The 13,625-nt window shown below is 33.2% G+C and overlaps 1 protein-coding gene and 1 pseudogene across 1 annotated transcript; both read left to right on the top strand.

Annotated features, from left to right (window-relative positions):
- The first annotated feature begins 2,985 nt into the window (after positions 1 to 2,985).
- Positions 2,986 to 4,363, top strand: LOC116114335 (annotated as a pseudogene).
- A 4,347-nt stretch (positions 4,364 to 8,710) lies between these two features.
- Positions 8,711 to 9,944, top strand: LOC116114334 (TMV resistance protein N-like). Its single transcript, XM_031400483.1, has 2 exons — positions 8,711 to 9,201; positions 9,560 to 9,944. The coding sequence occupies exons 1-2, from the start codon at positions 8,711 to 8,713 to the stop codon at positions 9,942 to 9,944; spliced, it is 876 nt and encodes a 291-aa protein (XP_031256343.1).
- Positions 9,945 to 13,625: the final 3,681 nt, after the last annotated feature.

The following is a 13,625-nucleotide window of genomic DNA, read 5'->3' as shown; positions in this document are numbered from 1 at the left end:
CTATTTGTGAATGTTGGATTCCGATAATTGCTGAACATTCTATAATTGTAATTCTGCCGTTGTGTGTGGTATATACATAATGTGGCCAACATGATAAAATGTGCTTGTGCAGATCTATGGATATAGGAACTCACTTTGGGCAGAGCATCTTGGTGAGCTAGAGGCTTGCTTCGAGGAGCCTGAAAGTTTGGAATGTGTAAGGACAGTAAACCAGATCGCAGGAGACAACTGGGATAGATTCACCACTGAGAATTTCACGCGACTCCGTGGCCACCTTCTAAAATATCCTCTTAAGGTAGAGGCTGATGGGAAATTAATCTCCCTACCTGGACATGACCAATTTCCAGATACAGGTGGTAAAGTTATTGGAACTCACTTCCTGTATTTAAATGATATGTTGACCACATAATTCACATCTTCATTTGAAACACTGCTGGAAGAACATCGGAAAGACAATAAGGTTTTTTTATTTTGTTAAATGAATGTAGTAGGTTCAGGTTGTAATATTAATTTCTTGTATTTTTACTCCATTGGTGGCTGAATTCGGGTGTGTAAATCTGTAATAGTTTGTAAATTTGTGTTGGATCATGGATGTGGGTGAATTCTGGGAAGATGATGATGTGGCATAGTGGCTTGTATTAGTAACATTTGCTGTATTATTTGCTTTTTATGTATCTTTTTAGTTTGAACTTTGAAGAAGTGAATTCCTTGGCTGATTTATGATAAAAAAAAATGAATTTGATCCTGATTTGATATTTATATATGGGTTTGGATCTTTTAACTTAAATAAGGTGACAATGAAAATAACATCTCCGGTTTTTATCTAACATCGGTTAGATTGTAATAAATTAAATCAATGGTCATGAATTTGTTTTAACAATTTAAGTAATGAATTTGTTTTAACAATTTAAGTAATAAATTAAAGTTAAAAGATCACATCCCATTATATAATGGGTAATACTAGGTTTATAAACTTTTTTCATTAATTTGTTTTCATAAATGTGATGTGACAGTTTGTAACGAGATTAGTTGTCCAATAAGTCTTGTTTGACTAATTGCAGAGTTGTTACGTTAAGTTTGGGAGAGAAAATTAGTGAAAATTGTTTGTCAGTTTATCTATAGTGTTATATAATGAATAGGATAACACTATGCTAATAAACCATTTTCACTAATTTTCTTTAATAGTTCACAATTGGTTAACTCGCAATGGGTCCTGTTTGTCTAACAATGGATCTTGTTTGACCAATTACGAGTTGTCACTTCGCATTTGTGAGAAAAAGTAAATGAGAAAAGTTTGTCAACCTATCTTTATTGTAACGAATAATACCTCATTGATAAACTTTTTATACAAAATTTCTCAAATAAAAGATGATAGAATAATTTTAAATTAAAAATACAATAATATTACTCACTAACCATTCTCACTAACTTTCTCTCACAAACGTAACATATCAGTTCGTAATTGGTCGGCTCGCAATGAGTCTCGTCTACCCAATAATGGGTCCTACCTGACTAAATGCAAACTGTTATTTCACGCGTTATGAGAGAAGTTTGTGAAAGCCTATCTTTATTCTTAAAAATAACTTTTAGTTATTCACTTTTGCCCATCAATTTGTACGAGAAAGTTTGTAAGTTTATTATACTCTTATATAATAGGGTTAGAGATTCATTTAGAGTTTTTGAAATAATAAAATTTTAATCATAAGGTTTTTATAAACCTTACTTTTAACTCTATAATAGAAGTAAATATTTAAAATTTTTATATTTTTTAATATCCAAACCACTTACGTAAGTAAATCGTGACGTAAAAGTATTTAGATAAATCATAATCGAAACTACGCAAAAATATTTGGGTAATCATAATCGAAATTTGGAGTATAGGTTAACACATGCACAACCCATTTGGTTTGTCCTACACAAACTTTAATGTAAAATATTTTGAGATTAAATCTAAGATTTCTCATTCTTTTTGGTATATGTTACATTAATTTAAATTTCCAAAATGCCATAATTATACCTCCTACAACATATTATAATTATATTTTTTTCATTTTTACATAATAAAAAAGAATTTATTCCTATAAGCATTCCCTTGACACGCAATTTTATCCTTTATATACTTGCATAATAAATCAAATGCCCTTTTAATAATAATAATAAAATGTAAAGTAAATGTTAAAGATAGATTTTTCTTTGATGTCGGTGCACTGTCTGTTCCACTGTTATACCATATGCGGCAATGTATAGATAACTGACTTCTTTTATACAACTTTACCCCTACATTGGCATTTCTAACGAACCCCGTACGTTATCTGAAAAAAGAAAAAAAACCCTAATATTGCTCTCTAATTGGCGTTTGAAATGGTAAGCCTTTTCTTTGTTTATTTTATTTAATTTTTCCAACCTGTAATTACTGAAATCTGATTGCTTCTTCATTTTCCACAGGCTGATTCTCCTCGCAAAGTAAGCTCTAAATCCATTTCTCGTATCTGAAATCGCATTGATTTTGTCAGTTTTCATTCAAGATTTATTTGTTTATATTTATGTTTTGGTTTACGCTCGGAGCATGTTTACTTTTCTTTCGATTGAGGAATTCGAATTGGTCGGTGTATATATTTTTTAGATATTTGTCCTTTTTTAAGTTGAAATTGTCCATTCTGAGTATTTTTATGCGCGAGAATTATATGCAAACTGTCGCCTGATTTCAAATTGGATATTTTGAAGTAGGCTTGTTGAAGAAATTTATAAATTTTTGTTTTAGGTTGCTTTAAATGTTATAAGTATGCTTTATGAAATTTGCTACGTCAAAGTGAGCAAAGATAACTTTAAAGAGCTTCATTTTAAACATAGTTACACACACACACACCACATATTAATGTGTGTGTGGTGTGTGTAACTATGTTAAATGAGCCTTTAAAGTTATCTTTGCTCACTTTGACTTATATATATTCCTCGTTTTTGATGTGTTGCTGTGCTGTATCAATTATGCGGTCGCCTTCCCCTTTGAGAGAACGTCTAGTCTAGATCAGATCAAGGTCTAGGTCTAGGTCAAGATCCTGGTCTAGGCCAAGGCAGAGATCACGGTCCCGAAGTCGTGGAAGTTTTGTCGTTTGGCTTGGTTTATAGTCATGATACTTGTTCAATCCTGTTTCTGCCATATCTGACATTGATATTTTGTGAATGTTCTTCTCATGTGGATAATGTTCTCTGATCCAGATCAAGGTCCAGAAGCCGTGGCAGGTTAGTTTTTTTTTGTGCTGATGCCTACCACACTTATTTTTCTGTTTTAGCTTTTCTTGCCATGCCTGATGTTCTGATACCGTTCTAAAGTCCTGCATACTGTGGGCTTGTTTCTCTGTTACTCTTATTTTTTAATGATCTGGCAGGGTTGATATTACTATCCTGGAACACACTTTACGTGACTGCCTATCTACAAGAGTCACAGAAAGGGAACTCGAAAAGCATTTCTCGAAGGAGGGAAAGGTTTTTCTTTTTACACAAAACTTAGTATTGATTGGATTTTTTTCCAATTGTTTTCTTGGTCTATTTGAACGGATTATGTCCTATCTTTCTTCTATAATTTTTTAGCTTTTGTGTTAGGTTGCTTCATGTTTTCTTGTTGTGGAACCCCGTACGCGCATCTCTCGAGGTTTTGCTTTTGTCACAATGGACTCTGTTGAGGATGCCACCCGTTGCATTAATTATCTCAACCAGTCAGTTCTCGAGGGGCGATATATCACTGTAGAGAGGGTAATGTGATTTCACCCTTGGTGGTAAACTTAACCAGTTTTGATTGGTTATCTTTCTTCTTAACTTGAGGTTTTCTGGTTATATTCAGAACACCTTGCATCAGCTATGTTGGCACGAATCAAAGAGGATGAGTTCATCCATGTCAACTTTAGTGAAACAGCTTGACAATGCCGCTTAAACAGCTTTTCAAATGCATGTGATCAACTAAACATAGCAACTATTTTGCCCAACAACTATACAACCTCGCATCACTTTCAACTCTATCAACTAATCACCGACATTAGCAACAAGTTTCTAATCAGGATTTTATGTATTTCATACCTGCTTCATTTAGTGGGCAATAGTTGTGTGTCTAGATATTTTGTTATTCCCTCCTCGGTAGCTGCTATTCTCCCATATTTGGAATTTTCCTAATGAAGATTTTTCTTTTGTTTTTGAGGATGACTTATCAAATGTTACTTGTGGAAATGATGCCTGATCGTGTTCCTTACCATTACTCAGTCGTTATTTAGTAAATTTTATAATGGATAACTTTATAGAGGTGATTTTTTTTATCTTTCAGTCTCGGAGGAAACGTCCAGAACTCCAACACCTGGACACTATCTTGGGCTGAAAAGTAGTAGGGACTATGGTCATGGTGGTATAATATGTTTAGATATTCCATCCTTGGAATGATTCATTGGTTCATGGGCATCCTAACTGAATTGTTTACTGGTAAATTTGCTTCCTGCATTTGTGAAAGGTTCTCGTGGTGATCGTTATTAGGTATCGTTCTAGCCGTGATGATTATGGGTATCGTAGGTCTCCTAGCGCTCACCATATCGAGGAGGTCGTGATTATTCTCCTGTGCACTCTCCTCACGGTGGAAGATCCAGGAGGACAGATCCAGGTCGCTGCCTCATTCCCCTTACGGTAGCCCAGTAAGGAGGTACTCACGTGGTTCTAGTGTGTCTATTTGTTAATTTTTCATGTGCTCTTTCAAGGGATTGATGAAACTTTGAAATTGAATGTATTGATGTATTGATTCTCGGTTGCGACTAAACTAAGAGACGCAAATGGTTGTTTGGGATGGTTTTGTTCTCTAGGCAGTGACGTTTCTTAATCCTGTAGCTTTTTGTGCTGCTCGTGCTGGGGAGCTTTGCTAAACAAGTTAATTCATACTTCATGGCCAGATACGTTGTTATGAATGTAGATCAAATGTTTTTGGCGTTTACTTATTATGAATGTGCCATAGAACTTCTGGTGTTGCTTATTATGAGTAGATTATACTGTTTGTGGTATTTACTATTTACTTCGCTTCCCATTATCATGCATACGGCGATGATTGCATCTCAAATTGTCAATGCTGTAGAGCAAGGATTTTGTTGCTGGTGTGTGAATCAAATTGCTTATTTCGTCCATTGTATGGAACCTAGTTATGTGTTACATTAATTAGTTACGTGATTGTATCAACGTGAAATCTGTAATATCAAAGTATTGTTTACTGGTATATTAATGTGATAGTGAAACTTAAAATATGCTAAAAACACGAAGACTTGAATGCGTGAGGATTAATAGAAAATTACCTATAGGAAGATTTTAAAACTGAACTGCATATTACACACTAAATAATTCAACACAGGATGATATTGTTACAAGTTTTAGCCCAATCTACTGAAATAAGGGAAAAAAAAGTGTTATCCATAACCAAGGGTTTAGCGGTAAAAAAGATTTGTCCTATTTTTTTGTTTTAACATAATGGTTTGTTGGTTTTTTATTTTTTTAGTTTTAACATAAGGTTTGTTGGGTTTTTTGGGTTTGTAGGGTGTTCAATGGATCTTGGATATTCTCACTTTTGACACATTGCCTTTTTAAACTCAGTCTCACCAGCTTAGACAGTCATGCCAAATTAAAATTTCCAACTAAATAATTAGATTTTCGTTTGACAAACATTCTATTTTATTCACCTATTATAATTATAATTATAATAGTCAGCAATCTAATTTTATTTTTTGAGTTTTACAAAGCAATTTTCCTTCGCAATAATATAAACTTTCTTTCAACACAATTTTCAACGAAATCTAATTGCAAATTGTTAATCTTTAATCAACCATGATTCTTGAAAAGTCAATGAAGAGGGCTAAATTGAAGAGTAATGCTACGGTCATCGAAGTAGTGCACCGAATTTATGCACCGAATGACGTGATAAATTCTGACTATTGATTAATATTAAATTAAAATTAATTAACGGTCAAGATTTTGTCACATCATTTGTGCACTACTGTCAATGACTGTATATTTTCCAAATTGAAGTCATTGACTAGGAGCCCACTTTGACCACAAAAAACGCGTTTGCAAAATTGTTTGATTAAAAATGACTTTCGGGTCTTCATAGAAAACAGTACATGTTTCGTCGATTTTGAAATTTCTAGAACTTCTTATTATTATGCGAGTAAACAACCTTTTTTCCACGCAAGTTGGCTTTAATGACACTTTTTCATCAAAAAAGTTTTAAAATACTATTTTTTCATCCAAAATTAATATTTTGTTATTACACAAACCAATTTCGACAGTAAAAATTCTCTCTATCACCACCATTTTAACCTTTGACCTTTCTCTACAAAACTCCGTATATTCATACCACAAAAATCAACTATTTCTAATCACTTTGTACGTATATTTAGCTGCCATATATAGAACAACTTCTAATTATATTCATCAAAGTAGTAACGATTAGAAGAACGAAAAGAAAAAGAAAAGAAGACCGTTGATTATTAAGTCTAAGTCAAAATTAATAAAAGCGCGGGAGGCGCGGGGAAGGGTTGATCGATGAAGCAAAAATTTTAATAAGAAGTTATTTGCAAGCAACATAGAAGTTCTTGGTTTCTTCTTTGTAGGTATGTGACGAGAAAAAGAGGAGAAATTATGTGACTTTTTCACTTTATTGCCCAGAAAATTCTTGTATATTTAAGGAGAAAAAAAAAAGCTATTACAAACTACGTGAAAACTCTTCATATACATTATCAAAGTCTAAGTCAAAAGAAACTGAACCAGACTTTAATAAAAGCTATTGCGAAACTACTGGAAACCTCTTCATATATATTATCAAAGTCTAAGTCAAAAGAGAAACTAAGCCAGTCTTTAATAAAAGCTATTGCGAAACTACGTGAAAGCTCTTATATTCTGTAGAGAATGTAAAAGAGAGGGTGAAAGGGTAATTCCGTCGAACAGGTTGCGTGCGTGAACAGAAGTGATAAGATTGTGAAAAGCGTCAAACAAGAGAAGAAGATGAAGGAGATGGCGCCATGATCGGAGTTGAGGCATAAGAATCGAGAAATCAACCACTGGTTTAAAGTGTTGTTCAAACACAGTCCAAGAAGTTGTCTAAACAGTCCAACAAGTCATGCCCCATCACAACTATTATCATATTCACCATTAAACTACTGAAGCGCAACAACTGATAACACATTTGCATGCAGTGTGGCTGTACGTATCTGATCACGTCTGCTTCTGAATGTGTCAACTTTAATGATTTAAACCAATATTTAGTGTGCTTCTGGCATTACATATAACTATATGTTGCTACACTTATCTTACAGTACCAGTCAACTCAGTATGTGTAAAAATTATTGACGCATGCATGCATGGATGAGGGTCCTCTTAATTTGTTTTTATCATTTCAGCTGCAACTTACGAAATGTGAAGTGTCCCTTGGTTTACTTTCTTTTGTTTATTAAAATTAATTTAATATGAATTTGTCCATAATTTTCGATGAATTTGTCCACTTAGACAAACACCCCCCTAGTGGAAGAAATATTAAGTGAAAGCCGAATGAGGTGAAGAGCTCCATTAAAGTGAAAGCGGCATGCCAATGACAATTATGGTTAAGTTTCGTCTGATGAGAATTGAAGATGAGTTGATTTCTCATGCACAAGAGTTTTGTTTTTGTGGCCAGTGGTCACGGACTGCACCACACGCTTTCTTGCTGCCATTTCCAAATTATATTTGACTATTCATCACTCGCCCATCACCAAAACAGACTTTAGAAAGCTTTGCGAAACTACGTGGAAAGCTCTTCGTATATTCTGTAGAGAAGTAAAAGAGAGTATAAGTAAGAGAAGAACTCTGTTAGATTCATCACTTTGTAACGAAAAAGCTCCTCTTCCTTCCCATTGAAAACACAACTAATTGCTTTCTTTGAAGCTCTTATATCAAACTTTACTCATCAATTGTGTGTTTCTCTTCTCTACTTTCTATTTTTAATTTGAACATAATTAATTTATTAGAAGCATACAGTTATATATTTTTTAAACCAGCTGAGTATATTGAATTTAATTTCGTTCCGTAATCTCTTGCGGCAAAATATATTCATCGATCTATGTTTAGTTTCATCTCGTCTAGTGATTAGACCAGTCGCTGCAGTTGTGCTTTCTTTTAGGTTTTAATTAATATTGTTTTCTTATAATGTATGTTTGTGTGTGTACTACTTGTTTCGCCCTTACGCTTTTAATGTCAAATAGAATTTGAGCGTATATGCTAGTTTTTAAATACTAGGACTTAGAAGATCGACATCCCAGAGGGTAAATGTAATCTAGTTGAAGTAGAAGCTTTAATAAAAGGTTAGGATGAAACAGCTTGGAAGGGTCTTTTTTTTTTTTATTTTTTTTTCTCTCTATGTGAAGAGAGAAAAAGAGAATTTTTTTTTTTTTTTTTTTTTTAAATAACGGAAGCTGAGCATATATGCTTTTAATTTCAATCCTTAACTTCTTGCTAACATAATGTATTCATATAAGTTTAATTTCTCAGTAGCTTTTATACAATATCAGAGTTGAAAACTATATGAGAAAAATGCATGCATCTCGTAAATATATAAATGGTAAAGAAGAAATTAGTTCCTTATTTTTTCAGTTCTAACAGGGGGCATAGACGACACGTGTAACTTGGGAAAAATTAGCTTGGATCAATCAATCGTATTGCTTCCATGAGTATCCAAACAACTTCTTCTTCAGGTAATCATATTTGTTCTTCCCGTTGGAAGTATGACGTCTTTATAAGCTTTAGAGGTGAAGATACCCGGAAGAATTTCACAGATCATCTATATGATATTTTGATTCGAGAAGGAGTTACTGTTTTTAGAGATGCCGAAGAACTTGATAGAGGAAAACCCATTTCATTGGAGCTCCTTCGAGCAATTGAAGAATCAAGATTTTCGATTGTCGTCTTCTCAAGAAACTATGCTAATTCCTCTTGGTGCTTGCATGAAATTGCTAAGATGGTTGAATGTAAGAAAACAATGGGACAAACTGTTTTTCCCATTTTTTATGATGTTGATCCATCCACGGTAAGGAATCAAACAGGGACGTTTGAGCAAGCTTTTGCTAAGCATGATAAGGACAATAAACAAAATGTTCAAATATGGAGGAATGCTGTAACAGAGGTTGCCAATCTCTCTGGATGGGATGTGAAAAACAGGTAATAGTTTTTCTTTTTCATGTTTATGAATGTGTCATAATATTTTTTACTGTAATTAACCAATTATTAAAAGATCAATATTTTCATTAGACTATGGTGATTGCTTGATTATTCTATAAAAAAATCTCTTTTATTAACTACCAATCATGTCCTTATATTTACTCAATTCAAAGTTTAAGAGACGTTGGTCCTACCTTAAATAGCTGACCGTACGTGTATAATATGATAGTAATAGTAACCCATAATTCAGAGTAAACTATATAAAGAAAGGAGAAGAACTCTTGGTACTTGTAAAGTTATATAGTAATTTTTTCTCATACATTGATTGATCACAACTATTGTTCTTTTTCATTTGCAGCAGGCACGAATCAAAACTCATACATGATATTGTCAAAAAAATATCAATTGAATTAAGTCAAACAACATTGATGACTTCTAAGGGCCTAGTAGGAATAAATTCTCGCCTTAAGGAACTGAAGTTGCTGATAGGTACTGGGTCTAACGATATTCGCATGATAGGGATATGGGGAATGGGAGGAATAGGCAAGACAACAATTGCAAGAGTTTTTTATGACTTGTTTTCATATCAATTTGAAGGGAGTGCTTTTCTTGCCAATGTCAGGGAAATTTCAAGAAAAAGTGGCCTGGTTACTTTACAAAGGCAACTTCTTTTGAAAATTCTAAGGGGAAGAGATAATAACATATGCGATGAGACTGGATTGGTTGGGTGGTTTGTTCTCTAGGGCAGTGACGTTTCTTAATCTGTAGTTTTGTGCTGCTCGTGCTGGGGAGCTTTGCTAAACAAGTTGAATTCATACTTCATGAGCAGATACGATGTGTATGAATGTAGATCATAATGTTTGTGGGTTTACTTATTATGAATGTAGCTCATGAGACTTCTGGTGTTTGCTTATTATGAGTAGATTATAATGTTTGTGGTATTTACTATTTACTTCGTTCCCATTATCATGCATACGGCGATGATTGCATCTCAAATTGTCAATGCTGTAGAGCAAGGATTTTGTTGCTGGTGTGTGAATCAAATTGCTTATTTCGTCCATTGTATGGAACCAGTTATGTGTTACATTAATTAGTTATACGTTGATTGTATCAACGTGAAATCTGTAATATCAAAGTATTGTTTTACTGGTATTAATGTGATAGTGAAACTTAAAAATATGCTAAAAACACGAGACTTGAATGCGTGAGGATTAATAGAAAATTACATAGGGAAGATTTTAAAACTTGAACGCATATTACACACTAAATAATTCAACACAGGATGATATTGTTACAAGTTTTAGCCCATATCTACTGAAATAGGGAAAAAGAAAAGTGTTATTCCATAAACAGGGGTTTAGCGGTAAAAAAGATTTGTCCTATTTTTTAGTTTAAATAATGGTTTGTTGGGTTTTTTATTTTTTAGTTTAAATAATGGTTGTTGGGTTTTTGGGTTGTGGGTGTTCAATGGATCTGGGTATTCTCACTTTTGACACATTGCCTTTTAAAAATCAGTCCACCAGCTTAGACAGTCATGCCAAATTAAATTTCCAACTAAATAATTAGATTTTCGTTTGACAAACATTTATTTTATTCACTATTAATAATTATATTATAATAGTCAGCAATCTATTTTATTTTTGAGTTTACAAAGCAATTTTTTCGTACAATAATATAAACTTTCTTTCAACACAAATTTTCAACGAAATCTATATGCAAATTGTTAATCTTTTAATCAACCATGATTCATTGAAAAGTCAATGAAGAGGGCTAAATTGAAAGAGTAAGCTACGGTCATCGAGTAGTGCACCGAATTATGCACGAATGACGTGATAAAATTCTGACTATTGATTAAATATTAATTAAAATTAATTAACGGTCAAGATTTTGTCACACATTTGGTGCATACTGTCAAGTGACTGTATAATTTCCAATGAAGTCATTGACTAGGAGCCCACTTTGACCACAAAAAACGCGTTTGCAAAATTGTTTGATTAAAATGACTTCGGGTTCATAGAAAACAGTACAATGTTTCGTCGATTTTGAAATTTCTAGTGAACTTTTATTATTAGGAGTAAACAACCTTTTTCCACGCAAGTTGGCTTTAATGACACTTTTTCATAAAAAGTTTTAAAATACTATTTTTTCATCCCAATAATATTTGTTATTACACAAAACCAATTTCGACAGTAAAAATTCTCTCTATACCACCATTTTAACTTTGACCTTTTCTCTACAAAACTCCGTATATTCATACCACAAAAATCAACTATTTCTAACACTTTGTACGTATTAGCTGCCATAATAGAACAACTTCTAATTATATTCATCAAAGTAGTAACGAAGTTGAAGAACGAAAAGAAAAGAAAAGAAGACCGTTGATATTAAGTCTAAGTCAAAATTAATAAAAAGCGCGGGAGGCGCGTGGGGGAAGGGTTGGATCGATGAAGCAAAAATTTTAATAAAAGTTATTTGCGAAGCAACATAGAAGATTCTTGGTTTCTTCTTTGTAGAGTATGTGACGAGAGAAAAAGAGGAGAAATTATGTGACTTTTTCAATTATTGCCCAGAAAATTCTTGTTAATTAGAGAGAAAAAAAAAAAGCTATTACGAAACTACGTGAAAAACTCTTCATATACATTATCAAATCTAAGTCAAAAAGAGAAACTGAACCAGACTTTATAAAAAGCTATTGCGAAACTACGTGGAAACTCTTCATATATATTATCAAAGTCTAAGTCAAAAAGAGAAAATAAGCCAGTCTTTAATAAAAGCTATTGCGAAAATACGTGGAAAGCTCTTCGTATATTCTGTAGGAATGTAAAAGAGAGGGTGAAAAGGTAATTCGTCGAACAGGTTGCGTGCGTGAACAGAAGTGATAAGATTGTGAAAAGCGTCAAACAAAGAGAAGAAGATGAAGGAGATGGCGCCATGATCGGAGTTGAAGGCATAAGAATCGAGAAATCAACACTGGGTTTAAAGTGTTGTTCAAACACAGTCCAAGAAGTTGTGCTAAACAGTCAACAAAAGTCATGCCCCATCACAAACTATATCATATTCACCATTAAACTACTGAAGCAGCAACAACTGATAACACATTTGCATGCAGTGTGGCTGTACGATCTGATCACGTTGCTTCTGAATGTGTCAACTTAATGATTTAAACCATAATTTAGTGTGCTTGGCATTACATAAAACTATTATGTTGCTACACTTATCTTACAGTACCAGTCAGACTCAGTAGTGTAAAATTATTGACGCATGCATGCATGGATGATGGTCTCTTAATTGTTTTTATCATTTATCAGCTGCAACTTACGAAATGTGAAGTGTCCCACTTGGTTTACTTTCTTTGTTTATTAAAATTAATTTTATGAATTGTCCATAATTTTCGATGAATTTGTCCACTTAGACAAACACCCCCCTAGTGGAAGAAATATTAAGTGAAAGCCGAATGAGGTGAAGAGGCTCCATTAAGTGAAAGCGAGCATGCCAATGACAATTATGGTTAAGTTTCGTCTGATGAAGAATTGAAGATGATGTTGATTTTCATGCACAAGATTTTGTTTTTGTGCAGGCAGTGGTCACGGACTGCACCACACGTTTCTTGCTGACATTTCCAAATTTATTTGAATATTCAATCACCATCGCCATCACCAAAAACAGACTTAATGAAAGCTATTGCGAAACTACGTGGGAAGCTCTCGTATATTCTGTAGAGAAAGTAAAAGAGAGTATAAGTAAGAGAAGAACTTGTAGAGTTCATCACTTTGTAACACAGAAAGCTCCTCTTCCTTCCCATTGAAAACACAACTAATTGCTTTCTTTGAAGCTCTTATATCAAACTTACTCATCAATATTGTGTAAGTTTCTCTCTCTTCTATTTTTAATTTGACATAATTAATTTATTAGAAGCATACAGTTATTATTTTTTTAAACCAGCTGGTATATATGAATTAATTTCGTTCCGTAATCTCTTGCGGAAAAATATATCATCGATCTTGTTAGTTCATCTCGTCTAGTGATTAGACCAGTCGCTGCAGTTGTGCTTTCTTTTAGGTTTAATTAATATTTGTTTTATAAATGTAATGTTTGGTGTGTGACTACTTTGTTCGCCCTTACGCTTTTAATGTCAAATAGAATTTGAGGCGTATATGCTAGTTTTTAAAATACTAGGACTTAGAAGTCGACATCCCAGAGGGTAAATGTAATCATAGATGAAGTAGAAGCTTTAATAAAAGGTTAGGATGAAACAGCTTGGAAGGGTCTTATTTTATTTTTTTTTCTCTCTATGTGAAGAGAGAAAAAGATGAATTTTTTTTTTTTTTTTTTTTTTTAAATAACGGAAGCTGAGCATATCTTTAATTTCAATCCTTAACTTCTTGACTACATAATGTATTCATATAAGTTTAATTTCTCAGTAG

This window comes from Pistacia vera, unplaced genomic scaffold, assembly GCF_008641045.1.
Source record: "Pistacia vera cultivar Batoury unplaced genomic scaffold, PisVer_v2 Contig71, whole genome shotgun sequence".
Classification (NCBI taxonomy): Eukaryota; Viridiplantae; Streptophyta; class Magnoliopsida; order Sapindales; family Anacardiaceae; genus Pistacia; species Pistacia vera.
Note: the sequence above shows the minus strand (reverse complement) of the source record. Positions and strands in the feature narration are given on the sequence as shown.